The sequence below is a fragment of the Metarhizium robertsii genome (assembly GCF_000187425.2).
Source record: "Metarhizium robertsii ARSEF 23 chromosome Unknown MAA_Scf_14, whole genome shotgun sequence".
In the NCBI taxonomy this organism is placed as follows: domain Eukaryota; kingdom Fungi; phylum Ascomycota; class Sordariomycetes; order Hypocreales; family Clavicipitaceae; genus Metarhizium; species Metarhizium robertsii.
The window spans coordinates 382,021-395,162 of NW_011942154.1; the positions used below are offsets into that span (position 1 = coordinate 382,021).

Sequence of the window (13,142 nt, forward strand, 5' to 3'; positions counted from 1 at the left end):
ATCACGTTCCTGATTGTTACGTCATCAGCACACTGCTGGCTAATCTCCGGCTATGAGCGGAAGGTACGTCTACTTGATCAGGAGGTAGAACAAACAAAGAACCTAACAAGGATATCCCGGCTTGTCAGCCTTCTCCACCAACGAATCCATTGAGACTCAACACATTGCGAACTAAACAATAGACTGAAGCTGCGAATGTTCCTCTATCCTCCGGTCAACAGCCCGTGCTGGCTTCCATCAGCCTATTTCGCAACATCTTCATAGAGAGGGTTATGGTCGGCCTACATCTGCAACGATGTACCCAGATTCCTGCGCACCCAAGTCTGTGGATAGTCTATCGCCAGACATACCCTCCAGTTCACATCGAACGGACTTCCCCTTCCATAGGTACTGTGGCCGGAACGTTCGAACCGGAAATAGAAACTAACGGCGTCCCAAGACAAAGCTCTACAAGTCCACATTATCGCCAAAGGCCAGGCTCGATGGCAGACTCTATCCACTCCACTGGAGGATTGCCGGATACAACATCGGGTAGCTGGGCAAGTGCTGTCTTAGAAACAGGGCAGAATGGTATACTGAAGTTCTCTAATTCGTTGTTCAAAGCACGTGCTAATGTCTTGAAAAGCAATATCGATATTACTTCAACGGCCGATAGTACGAACGGGACCTTTACCGCATACTTCAGGTCCCATATTAAACGCGTACAAACTACCAACCGCACGCGATATTCCCCCAGTGGCACTATCAAACATTACGCACGTTGATATAGCCGAATTCAAGCCTTACCTAACCCAAGTCGGTGCATTATATGAACAATTGCGAAGATTGAAGGAGAGCGAAGATGAACCAGCAGATACCCTTCACAAAAGTAGCATTAAACCAGGCGAGTTTGCTGCATTATTTGATGACGACCACCTACAGCCGGGAAAGCGGTCCTCAGCATTCAGAACAGGCTCCGTCTCCTCCGTATATTCGCTGTCACCTACGGAAACGTCTGTTGCTATTCGAAAATTCAGTGCAGGATCTGCAAGACGAGCGACTCAATCACCGCCACCACTGTCTACTATACCCCGTGTGTATTTCGACGCAGACTTTCACTTAGAAAACCCTCGCACATTTGACGTGGTCAGCGAGAGATCAGAGGTTGTTCGTCCACCGCCAAGGCTGCTCAATGAAAAGGCTTCAAAAGGAAATGCAACAGCACCACGGAAAGCCCTCGCAACAAACGCGATACTACAAGAAAAACTATCCTGGTATATGGACACGATAGAAATGTACCTTATAGCCTCTATTTCAGCGGCTTCCACGGCATTCTTCACTGCATTAAGTTCGCTACAAGGACTTCAATCAGAAGCCGCTGATTCGGTACAGAGAATCAAGGCTCTCAGGAAAGAGCTCCAGGCTTTGGATAATGAGATTGTAATGAGCGGGTTAAATATTATCCAGAAGCGACAACGACAGGAGCATCTGCAACAGCTACACGACGCAGTCCAGCAACTAAAACATATCGTCGATAGCGTTGTTGCCTGCGAGTCTTTGGTAGACAATGGAGAAGTGGAGAAGGCTTTAAAATGTATCGACTCTCTTGAGAAGCTCACTGCTGGCGAGCCGGATTCTTCACAGGCAACACTAAACGGAGATGGACGAGATCTCCAGTTGCGAGACCTTAGGGCTGTAACCGCACTGCAAGGCGTCAATGACGATATAATTACGCTACGATTCCGAATGGGTAAAGCTTGTGGAACAAGATTTCTCAGTCTCCTTATGGGAGATCTCGGGCGCCACACTGATGCCGTCTCCACGCAGGAGGTACTCATGCGTTGGACGAGTGCTTCAGTACGGTCTCGAGGCGGCCATACACAGGAGCCTTCCGTCTTCCCATCCTATATGAGCTCGATCGATGGTCTTCGGTTCGAGTTACTAGAGAGCTTGACCAGCTTGTATAGAGCAAAACACCTTACCAGTGCTGCTTCGGCTTATAGAGAGGCTGTCCTAAAGGAAATTCGCAACCTAGTTCAACGACCTCTACCTACTTCAAACGATGATGACAACGAATCGATTTTGTCTTCGTCAAAAATGGCCAGGGGCCAGTTAACCCTGCAGGAGCAATCATCTATTCTGGCTCGTAACCTACGAGCTCTTCAGCCTGAAGAAGCTGAAGAACTACTGATCAAAATTTATATAAGCGTCACTGAGACGTTGAGGAGGTTAACAACACAAGTCAAACTGCTGCTAGACGTTGCTAGTCCGTTAGGTGATGACACTAGTCCTTCAGGTCTATGGTATGCCCAGGCGGGATCGCCGCTCACTACTCCTGCCAGCGGGAGGCTTTTCATTGCCGCACTCGAGGCACAAGAAATGCACAAAGCCATAGACCTACAAAGTCTCCTCGGTCAAGCTGTGGACGTTGCACAGGATAAGATTGTGAAGCTCCTCAGGGTTCGTTCAGAGCAGAGTACGCACCTATCACTAATCCGGTTCCTCCGGTATTTTGCTCTGAATCTCTACTTCGCCAACGAGTGTGAATCAATCTCTGGGCAAAGCGGTACGACCCTAAAGACAATTATCAATGGGCAAATTCAAGACTTTATACAGAAGCATGGCGATACAGAAAAGCAAAAGCTTGCCCAGGGCATGGAATCTGATAAATGGGAGGCGAAGGACTTTTCAGAGAAACAAACCGCCGAACTTAACAGGATTCTATCTTGTAGTATAAAAGATCCGGCTGAATGGTCAGATGGCATGAAACTTTGGATTCCGTATTCAGATGACGACCCTGAGTCTCATTACGCTGGTGATCCGCACGCCAATAGCGATGGCAAAGCCAAGACTATGAATGCCTCCATTGACGAGGAAACATTCGTACTTCCTAGCTCCGCAATTCTTTGCATGAATGGTGTGGCCCGCTTCTTACAACTAATAGCTGGTATCCCATCAATGACTTCAGACATCGGGGCTTCATTGGTCTCCTATCTCCAGCTTTTCAACTCGCGGTGCACACAACTTATCTTAGGCGCAGGGGCTAGGCAATCCGCAGGCTTAAAGAACATTACATCAAAGCATCTAGTTCTGGCATCGCAAGCATTGGCGTTCGTTGCAACCTTGATCAGCTACATTCGCGAGTTTGTCAGGCGCCACGCTGGAACTGGTGCTGCTGCCTCAAGCCTAGTCGAATTTGATAAGGTCAAACGTCTCTATCAAGATCACCAGAACAGCATTTATGACAAGATAGTCGAAATCATGACCCGCTTGGCTGCCTCACATGTAAGGGCGATCATACGTATCGACTGGGACAATGACCAAAAGAATGTGCATTCCTACATGGCAACATTGACAAAAGACACGACCTCGTTGCACAGAATCCTGACGAAGACCCTTCCAGATGCAGCTATTGGTATGATCATGACTCCAGTATTTATCAGTTATAGGGATCAGTTCGGCAAAGCGTTCCAGGAGGTAGATCTCAAGACGGAATTAGGTCGGGAGAGGTACGTCTATATGAGCCCCAATCGGCCTACGACAGGTGCTGACTTGATATAGCATGCTACATGACATCGAGTTCTTTGAATCCAACCTCGGCAAATTGGATGGTTTTGGTGATACTGTAGAATATCTGACCACAATTATCAAGGCCAAGCAAGTCAAGACCGGACGGCCAGCCAATCTATCCGATGCCTAACTAGAAAAGAAAGACACTAAAAGCACTGCAGATTCGGCCGAGACAAGGGATAACACTGAAGATAAAGACGAAGAGGCGGATAAAGCAGACGATAGCAAAATCGCTGCTGACGCGGCGTCGGACCCAGAAGCCAAGTAATAATAATGTGGGAAGATATAGAACAGAAATATGAGTATACGACACGCTCTAGGAAGCGTTTGGTAAAAGTAGCGAGATGGATAAATAGAACAGCTTCGGGATAGACAGAAGGTCAAGTATTTCGTAATAGAGGTAGACGGAAAGCAACAAAGACAGAGAAGATATGTCTGTCTGAAAAAAGAGAGATGAAATAAGACTGAGAAGAACGAGCCCAGACATGTATTGTAAAGTTTCATCGGTACGGCAAGGTGTCATTGCGGGCTCGTATGTTAAGAGGCCCTTCACAACTAGTGTTTCGTTATTGAACGTGGCAAAGCGTGATTCTATCAGAGCACGTATTATATCAAATGGTAGTTGTCGCCCTTACTCGTTCTCGTATAGCACAAGTATCGGGAAGCTATCGACAACTGCAGGATTGCTGAACATGGCGTGCCAACAAGGTCCAATTAACGAAATATAATTTACAATGGGGGTGACCGTAAAATTGAGATGGACTGTGATAGATGGCAGTTGACTGCTGGGGCCGATGTGGCCACCATCTGTGGCTGTGACAGTCGAGAGACACAATCTACACGGTATCATAGACTGACGAAGGGCAGCTCTGAGCCACGCAAGTTGTTGGTGAGCTTTGTCAAGGCAGCCTGGACTCCACGCGCTACTATGATGGTTTCGATAGCCGCAAAATAACGTTTATCTCAGTCCCATCAAAATCATACGCTAGCTAGTCAAAAGTACTAATGGTAAAGGCTGAGCTTACTTGAAGAAAGGCAGTTGAATCTACAAACCTTGGGACTGAAGCATCTCCTTAACCCTTTCAAGATTTGCTTTCAACTCTTTTAGATCCAACGGTCGATCTTCTTTGTATAGCCCGCGATTCTTGAGGTAGCTTGTGTATTCGTCACATAGAGCTGCACGTTTTTGCACTTCTTCTTGAACCGCAATACTTGATTTGTAATATGCATGGATGTCGGTGCGTAATTTTCCTATCAAACCCAGTCGTTTGTGAAGACGGGCAACGACCTCGGCAAGCTCGGTAGGGTATCGGATGATGTGAGCAACATACAAAGCTTTGTTGGGCTCTCCTTTTGTCCCTCCATACCACTGTTTGAACATTTCACCACAGATGGAGTTGGTTTTCGATTTCGCCACAAGAATGCCGCGGAACTCGGCATGCAGTAATTGGAATTCCATGATACTCTGATCGTCTACACCTGAAATCCACGGTGGGGGAGAAAATAATTGCTTGGGAACTGTGCTCGCATCATCCCAGTCGATTATACCATTGATTTGCAGTTCGTCATTGACGATGATGTTGGCAAGCCGCAAATCTGAGTGACACAGAGGGTACCCGTTCTCTTCATTATCAGGACCAGCGTCGATTAGATCTCTCTCCATAAAATGGACTGCAAAGGCCTCAAGTTTCATATCGTCAATAGCCTGGTCCGCAACTGGGACTGCTAGCGTGTCAGAGACTATCTGGAGTTGGCTTTCCATGTACTCTCGCACTGATGTTGTTGGAGGGACGCTACGACGGAGCTCATTCAAGGGTATCGATTGTAAATCACCAACTACCGGAAGCCCGGTGTCTGTTCCGGGCATCAGCGACCCCAGCGCTGGAAAACTCGTGTGCCGCAACTCGACCAAAATCTCGATCAATTGAGAAAAGAAGTTGGCTCGCCTCTCAACGGTTGACTCGAATAGGAGCCGATTTGTAAGGCTCTGGCCGGGGATAAAATCTAATATTAGAAAAAGATATTCGTTATTGCCATTGTTGGAAAGCCGCTCGTTGCGGCCGAATGCGCGGACACGAGCCACAGGGATTTGCGTCGTCTCTTTCAAGTATTTCGAGACGGCAACATGATTGAGAACTCTGCTCCAGGGATCATAAACGAACGGTAGTATGGGAATTCGGACAACACATTTTGTTTCATCTTTGAATTCAACAATGAAGTTGACATTGAAGCTCCCACTGTCACATTTGATAACGCGGCAGTGATCCTGTGTGCTATATCGCAAGGCCAAGGCCGAGACTCTTTCCAGAGAAATTGCGGAAATGAATTGGGATCGTTCTTGATCGTCTTGTTCGGGGGTCGGTGGAAAGTCGCCAACGGTATTTAGTGGTCGTTCTACCCTTCGATTGTATATGCAAGAAGCAGAAGCGGAACATGAATTCGACGGAGCGAGAGGGACAAGGGGAGGTTGTGTAGGTTTGCGTTGAGTCGTGGTCAAATCTCCAAAGCAGCGGGCGGCCGAAAGAGGGGTGGAGACGCAGGCAGGCGGTCGAAAACGGCAGCCAATTGGCAACGATTGACTTTGCAGCAAAAGTAATGACAGGTTGGGATGCTCGCCTTGGGGCTTTTATAATAATTTTTCTCTTATAATTAATCCTTATAATATAGGTCGCCGAGTCGGCTCGCTCGCATGTAACCCCAACCCTAACCCTCTCCCATTAAAAAGACGACATCACGCAGTGGACGAGACCGACAGCCAAACATGACTGCTTACAGTACGATGATGGAGAGGCTACTTGTATTGACTTCCTACAATAGCTATCAGATCGACAAGTTCCTCTCTACTCTGGTCCTCTCTGGCCATAGCGGGCCAAAACCAAATACCCCAAATTCCAGTGCTTGTTAACGGTACGTTGATATAGTAGGGAGTGATGTTAATGTACTTACACAAACAAGGAACCCCCATTCTACTTGTTGGCAGCTCGGTAAACCGCCTCAGCTGCCTCAACGGTCAATATGATGTCCATCCATAGCTGCACATGCCGCCGTATCTCCTGGACCGTTGCTTCGTGGCCCGACGCTTGGGCGAGATGTTGCAGCGCCACGCAACATTGGTAGCAAAGATCACTGTCTGTTTGGCTCCGGGTGACGCGGTCGCAGCATTCGCGGCAGAGTGACATGTTGGGAATTTATGGCCTCAAATGTGCGCATGGATTATGTTGTGGACAGCAGCATCGAATATTCAGGAGGGAACCTCATCTTATGTAGAGGGTGAATGTGAGCTCACGGCATTCGGGTCGAGTGTGCCTATTGATACCCAATGTGCAAGTCCAGGCCTCTATGCAAATTGAGTGCCATTGCCCGGCATGTCTCAGTTGAAGATATATCTTTCTCGCGTCAATCGTGTCCTTGTGTGTATTGCCAACACTGCATGGGACTCTGCAACTTGCCTGACAAGTCGCATTGCAACACTACCCAGTGTGATCGCGAGGCTGTTTTTGCGACCCGACCGGGTCCATCATGCGACATCTCTCAAAACTTCGGAGCGATAACCAAGGACCTTTGATATCTCCAAGTTGCTTATTGAATTGAATTTTGAACACAACGCTCCATGCCCAGCAACCCTGCGTTTGTCGCAGCTTCAACGGGAGGGATTCCATCTTGGAATAACTGTCCTTCAACGTGGATGTAAGCAATGCAATCTGAATAGGTATCAATTGATAAATCTGCCCGCTCACAGGGCGATTCTCACCTTCGTTGTTTAGCGGAACTGACACACGAGGCAGATCTTCGCTATTTTGCTGCCCCAAAATCTCCACCTGGTAGATGCGATATTTTATACCCTCACGTATAAAAACGGTGAGAATTAACCATGTTCGTCTTGATACAGCATTCCTTGCCTTCATCCTCGGGATTAAGGCGTAGAAGATCAACAAAGCCAAGCAGCAATTTGTTTGAGTACTCGAGTCTGAGGAGTAGTTGAGTAGAAGAGAGTGCATGACGCAGCGGAGCATTGCTATCGAATGGAACATTCTGCACATGCATTATCTGCAGCCATTTGTTAAGTACTCCGTATTAGGAACGACATCTCAGGCCACAATGCCGCCTTCCTCGAGGCAACAACACCACGACACCTGGACTGGTCAGTAGTGAATGAGCGTGCGACCCGTGACATGGATGCGGCTGATACGAGCGGGCTCATTGGACGCAGTCTCTGTAGCTATGGGTGGTCGGTTGATTGGAAAACTCAGGTGTGTGAAAAGGCTTGATTCTTGCCAGCTGAGGTTGTACAGAAACGACTGGTCTCGCCATTACACGCCGTGCTGACCACCATGTCACCCAGACGGGCCATTGACTTGTCGGTTCCGACGATTTGCAGGGCAAAGCTTGGACCTGATTATCACTACGCTCTGGCCTCGCAATCCGGTGTCTTCCGTTGCTGTAGCCATACATGTGTTATGTGCTATGACTCGAGCACAGTCCGCAGTCTATTCACCACACCGGGATTGGGCGACCTGGCACATCGCGGCGTGGCTTGCCGCATTGCCATGAATAAGGAGAACAATCGGACCTATGTACGTAATTGAACCGGATTCGTTTATCCTCTACTCCGTACGGAGTAGAGTAATTCATGCTGAACGACTCTTTATTGAGACATTGTGATTATCACATCAGACCGTCGAATAAGCCACGTCCACGCTGCGGCGGTCCAGAACCCCAGGCAGACTCTGCATGTCTGACTTCAGCGGGCTGTTCAACCATTGAGAAGGTGCATGCGCTCGGTGTCAGCCTCGGTGAGTGATGCAAATTTCTCATTGCGGTGTGGATTTCTGCTTATATGTGCAGATCACATCCGCTGTCAGCATTGCGCCCTCAAACGGGAATTTCAGCTTCAGTTTCTTTGGTTTATTGCCTTCCCGATACAGATACTTGCATACAATCGCCGTGGGAAGACGTGACTTGCAGCCTCGATTTACAGTTGTGGCGACGGTGACGATATTTTGCTCCCCTGGGAAATTTTCCAATATTCAAGCAACTGCTCGGCACGGAGTACGGAGTAGACGGAACTTGACAGACCTTGTGTCAATGCGCAAGACATACAGCGAATGCATTTCCCTGGCAAGTACAGACTAATATGCTGTAGTATATTATAGATGTAGAACACGATAGACTGGTACTTCATTTTCTTGAATGCTTTTAGCCCCCTGCTGTACGGAATGCATGTAAACAACACAATCATATCGAATCTCGTGTCTGGCTTTGTCCTAAAACTGATATATAAAGCAAGCAGAGTGTCTTCTCGCCATGGTACTAAAGAATTCGTTCAAGCCGGGATCGAAACCCTAACAAGATTTTCTGTGCGCTTTATATCAACATTGGCTGCAATGGCTACTGTATTTCAGCTCTCCAAAGCGGCATTCATCTTTGCTCTTTCTTTGAAATGTGCAAGTGCTGTTGATTTGGACCATGATCCCATCATTGGCGTTGATGGAGGGGACCACTTGAACCCTCCACCCTGTCATACAACTATTACCATTCCTTATATCGGAAGTACCACGACATCCACCACTGTTGTTCCTTGCGGCACCGGCCTCGCGACTCTAGTCATACAGACTCCTTTAATCACCGAGACGTGCAGCCCGACGCAAACCACGACCCGTAAGCCGCCTCCCACTTCAACATCTCAGCACACGACAACACAAACCACAACCATTAGAACCACGACCAAGAAACCAGTCACCACAACCACAACAAAGAAACCAGTTACCACAACCACGACCACAACCAAGACCCCGGAACCAACTCCCGGTGGGCCCTGTCCAATCATTAAACCCCGTTGCCGCCCGGAGGGTTTCGACATCGACTACTACGCCAACCCCTTCGCTGGGTACAGTCGAGAGAACTCCCTCCCGTGGTCCTACTACATCACGCAGAACCTGAAGCCTCTCAAGTCTTCAATCACAAACGTCACTTTCTTCCCTCAGGACTTTGGCCCCCCGGCCAATCTCCCCAAGGTCTATCCACGCCCCGACCTCCCCGGTGTTTGGTACGCAGTCGGCTGGACGAAGCAGACCAATGGCGGCATCGTAGTCGACGCCAACAACTTCACCCTCGTGTACAGCGGCTTCTACCGTGCCCCCGAAACCGGCAAGTACACTCTCTGCACCACTGCTGACAACGAGAACGACGTCTTCTTTGGACACGGCAACGCCTTCAGCTGCCTGGACGGCAAAGTCGACACGAATGTGAAGCCGCTTGTGGTGTCCACTGGAGGGAACTACATCAATGGCATCAAGTGCGCAGATCTGGATTTGGTCAAGGATGCGTACTATCCCCTGCGTAGCGTCATGGGAGACTGGCAGGGCCCGTCGGCGTTTAACCTGACTATGAAGACGCCGAGCGAGACGTTTGAGAATCGCAAGAACGATTACACTGGTAACGCGTATCCCCTGTCCTGTCGATTTGGATCGGTATAAAGAAGACGTTGGAATTGATGGCTGAAGAGGCGTACGTGTACATTGGTTTTGAACACCTAACATGTGGGCAGTGGCATGTCCCCCTTTATCGTTCTTGACGCTCCTTGATTGGATTATTTTAAAAAGTACAGAGTTGATATGGCCGAGATGCGGTAAACTTGGAAATAAAGCGGTTGTTTTAATAAAATCAACCCAAGATTACAATTTGTTCCTTGTTATGAGAAATTCGTAGAAAGGAAACATGTGATGACTGAAATACCCAGTCCCTAAGCTTCTTATTACCAGGATAACCCTGAAAACAAAGTCTACATGCTCCGTACTCCGTCACACAATAGAAACGCCTTGCATTCTTCCCGTACACCTTCAGAAAGATGCTAGAATCAATCCGCTGGGAGTTGGGTTCCAGCGGCTTGACTCGTAACACTACGCTCAACTGCGGCAGATACAACGGCCGTCACGCAACATGATATATTCGATAACTAGACGACTGGTGACTGTTTAAGTGCATAAGCTAGAGTACTGTTGCGCTATCTACCCCCGGAGTAAGATACTGTGCTAGGGTTGATGAGCCCTTCATGTTGGCTTCATCACATTCGACTAAGATAGGGCCCATATGGAACCGCAGCATTCTCCGCCACCCACTTCTTCTCATCTTCCGATCCCGGGGACGGCATCCTCATTCCTTGAACTCTGAGTAGGCTGCGATCGCCTTCTTCACCAGTGAGCTCCAAATACCAGCCCTTGTCTATGGTGAAGGGTTTCAATATTTCAGTAACCCTGTCGAGAAATTTGTCCTTTTTCTCGCTTTCACCTGGTGGGAACTGCCGCGCAATGTGAGTGAACCTAACGTGAATAAAGGTCGGTTCTTGTGCAGACGACTGTTTGACAAGGTTAGTAGTGGTGCATGTTGTGTATTACAAAGCGTACACTTGCCTGCGGTTGACCACCTCGGTATATTTCATTGCGAGGCATGGGGAAAAAAAAGACGCCGACGTAGAATGCTGGAAGTGGAATAGCGGTATAAATCTCAGTAATAGCCTTTGCAATGGCGTCTTTCTCGGCGTCGTCGCGGAGGACGTCGTCGGGGTGATAGATGTTCCAATAAGGCATCTTTCTTGTTAAACAATCTTTTTTTGAAGGTATTTTGTAGCAGGGAAGACTGTTTCAGTGATTTAATATTTCTTATAGAAACCTCAAAGGATAGACTATTATGCAAATATATATTCAATTGCAGTACAGTACCGAGGCGGGCAAAGTTGACATTGCGGTCATTACAAATCGGCAGGCTGCGATTTCGACTCGGCCACGGATGTCATGGCAACCTGCAGACGACAAGATTCGCAGCAGAACAGTCGGTACGAGAGTGTGCAAAGGCCGTTTGTCATCAGTTTCCGTGGCTGGAGCGCCAATGTAGTATGTATTGTGCACGTGGATGGAGATCTGACTTGGATTATTGTGCTGTCAATCGGGATAAATGACATAATTCGGCCCGCGTTCATTTTCTGAGTTATAGCCCACTTTTGAATGACATGGAGCCAATGGATCTTGGCTACCCACCTACCTCGGTTGAGGCTAACTGCCATGATAGTATAATCATTAATGTTTGTACAAAAAAAACGGAAAGCCAGTGGCGACCCTGCTCATCACGTCCGAATGCGACGTGGCCCTTTCTTAGCAGGCTTGACAACTGTTGCTTTCAATGTTGAATTACTTAATTTTGCCGATCTTACCAAAGCCCCATAAAGTCCGTTGGCGATGAAAGCTGACTCAGGTGGACTTTTACCGTCACTCTGCTTCTCCGAGCCCATGATTACACAACGTCACGTTCGGAGTTGTCTCTGACAAATCTAATAGCTCCTACTGTGTCATCGTTTAGGCGATCAAGACCGCGTTGCGCCTCATCGAGCCCATGGATATTCGACGTCACGTTCGTAGTGGTTCCTGGCAAATCTAATACGCTCCTACTTTGTCATCTTTTAGGCGCTCGAGACCTTTTGCGCCTCTTTATTTAAATAGGCATTGCTATCACACGCCCCGAAATATGGCTTTTCTTTCCACGGTTTTCATCATTTCGTGAATCTACTGCCATTCAAAGACCGTTTACTCAGCAGCATCAACCTCAGCAACTCATCATGTCGATTCTAAGGTGCGCCGTATACGTCGCGCCGCCGATTCCTATTGTCGACATCTTTACCAAAACCAAAGGACACACGTGGTCGCCAACATCATGCACGTTGGTGTACTCGGACGAGGCGGCCGTGCTTGTGGACACACCATACACAAATGCCCTGACAGAGGACCTAATTGCATGGATCGACAAGATTGCGCCGGGACGAAGGCTCGAATACATTTACATTACCCACGGCCACGCCGACCACTTCATCGGCATCCCCCAGCTCCTCAAGCGCTTTCCAGAGGCAAAGCCCGTATCTACAGCGGCGACTCTCCGCCACATGGAAAAGGACATCGCAGAGCCGAGATGGACAGACACATGGGAGGCCTTTTTCCCAGGCCAGCTGCGCAAACCCGACAGGCTCACCGACCCGCTGCCGGCGAGCAACGAGTTTTTCCTGCAAGACCGCTGGCGCTTCCAGGCCATTGAGGTGGGACAATCCGACACGTACGATTCTACCATTCTTTGGGTTCCGGATCTGAAGCTCGCCGTGTGTGGCGACGTTGTCTACGGACAGGTGCACCAGATGCTTTTCGAAGCCAACACAAAGTCGAAGAGGGACGAGTGGATTCGGGCCATTGAGATGGTGGAAGCATTAAACCCTGCCTATGTCGTTGCCGGGCACAAGCAGGCGGAGGAAATGGATGGTGTATGGCACTTGGCTGCTACCAAGAAGTATTTGGTCGATTTTGGAGACGTGATGGACAAGTCGCCCCGGGACTGGACAGAGGTTCGCGACGCCATGTTGAAGCTGTACCCTGACAGGTTCAACCCGATGGTACCTGTTTTGAGTTCCCTCGGAGCGTTCAAGGCGCTAGAGGAGTCTCGGCTTTAATTAAATACTAGGATCAAGTTGCCTTTGGGGCAGAAATTGATGTGCCGCTGGCAGCTAAACAGATAGTAGTACAAGTATTCAGTTTTTGCAAGATTCCACTCTTTGGCGT

General features: G+C 48.5%; 5 protein-coding genes across 5 annotated transcripts; 3 read left to right on the top strand and 2 right to left on the bottom strand.

The window, feature by feature from the left end:
• Positions 1-482: 482 nt before the first annotated feature.
• On the top strand, positions 483-3,679 carry MAA_07583 (Vps54-like protein; the record flags this gene model as incomplete). The annotated part of the gene is made up of 3 exons (XM_007825581.2): positions 483-654; positions 770-3,488; positions 3,541-3,679. 3 exons carry the CDS (start codon positions 483-485, stop codon positions 3,677-3,679), a joined length of 3,030 nt encoding a protein of 1,009 aa, XP_007823772.2.
• Positions 3,680-4,594: 915 nt separating this feature from the next.
• MAA_07584 (phosphotransferase) lies at positions 4,595-5,416 on the bottom strand (the record flags this gene model as incomplete). Its single annotated transcript, XM_007825582.2, has 1 exon — positions 4,595-5,416. The coding sequence occupies one exon, from the start codon at positions 5,414-5,416 to the stop codon at positions 4,595-4,597; it is 822 nt and encodes a 273-aa protein (XP_007823773.2).
• A 3,517-nt stretch (positions 5,417-8,933) lies between these two features.
• Positions 8,934-10,025, top strand: MAA_07585 (GLEYA adhesin domain protein; the record flags this gene model as incomplete). Its single annotated transcript, XM_007825583.1, has 1 exon — positions 8,934-10,025. One exon carries the CDS (start codon positions 8,934-8,936, stop codon positions 10,023-10,025), a length of 1,092 nt encoding a protein of 363 aa, XP_007823774.1.
• Positions 10,026-10,612: 587 nt separating this feature from the next.
• MAA_07586 (Tautomerase) lies at positions 10,613-11,135 on the bottom strand (the record flags this gene model as incomplete). The annotated part of the gene is made up of 2 exons (XM_007825584.2): positions 10,613-10,903; positions 10,953-11,135. The coding sequence occupies 2 exons, from the start codon at positions 11,133-11,135 to the stop codon at positions 10,613-10,615; spliced, it is 474 nt and encodes a 157-aa protein (XP_007823775.2).
• Positions 11,136-12,157: 1,022 nt separating this feature from the next.
• Positions 12,158-13,033, top strand: MAA_07587 (Beta-lactamase-like protein; the record flags this gene model as incomplete). The annotated part of the gene is made up of 1 exon (XM_007825585.1): positions 12,158-13,033. One exon carries the CDS (start codon positions 12,158-12,160, stop codon positions 13,031-13,033), a length of 876 nt encoding a protein of 291 aa, XP_007823776.1.
• Between the last annotated feature and the right edge of the window lie 109 nt (positions 13,034-13,142).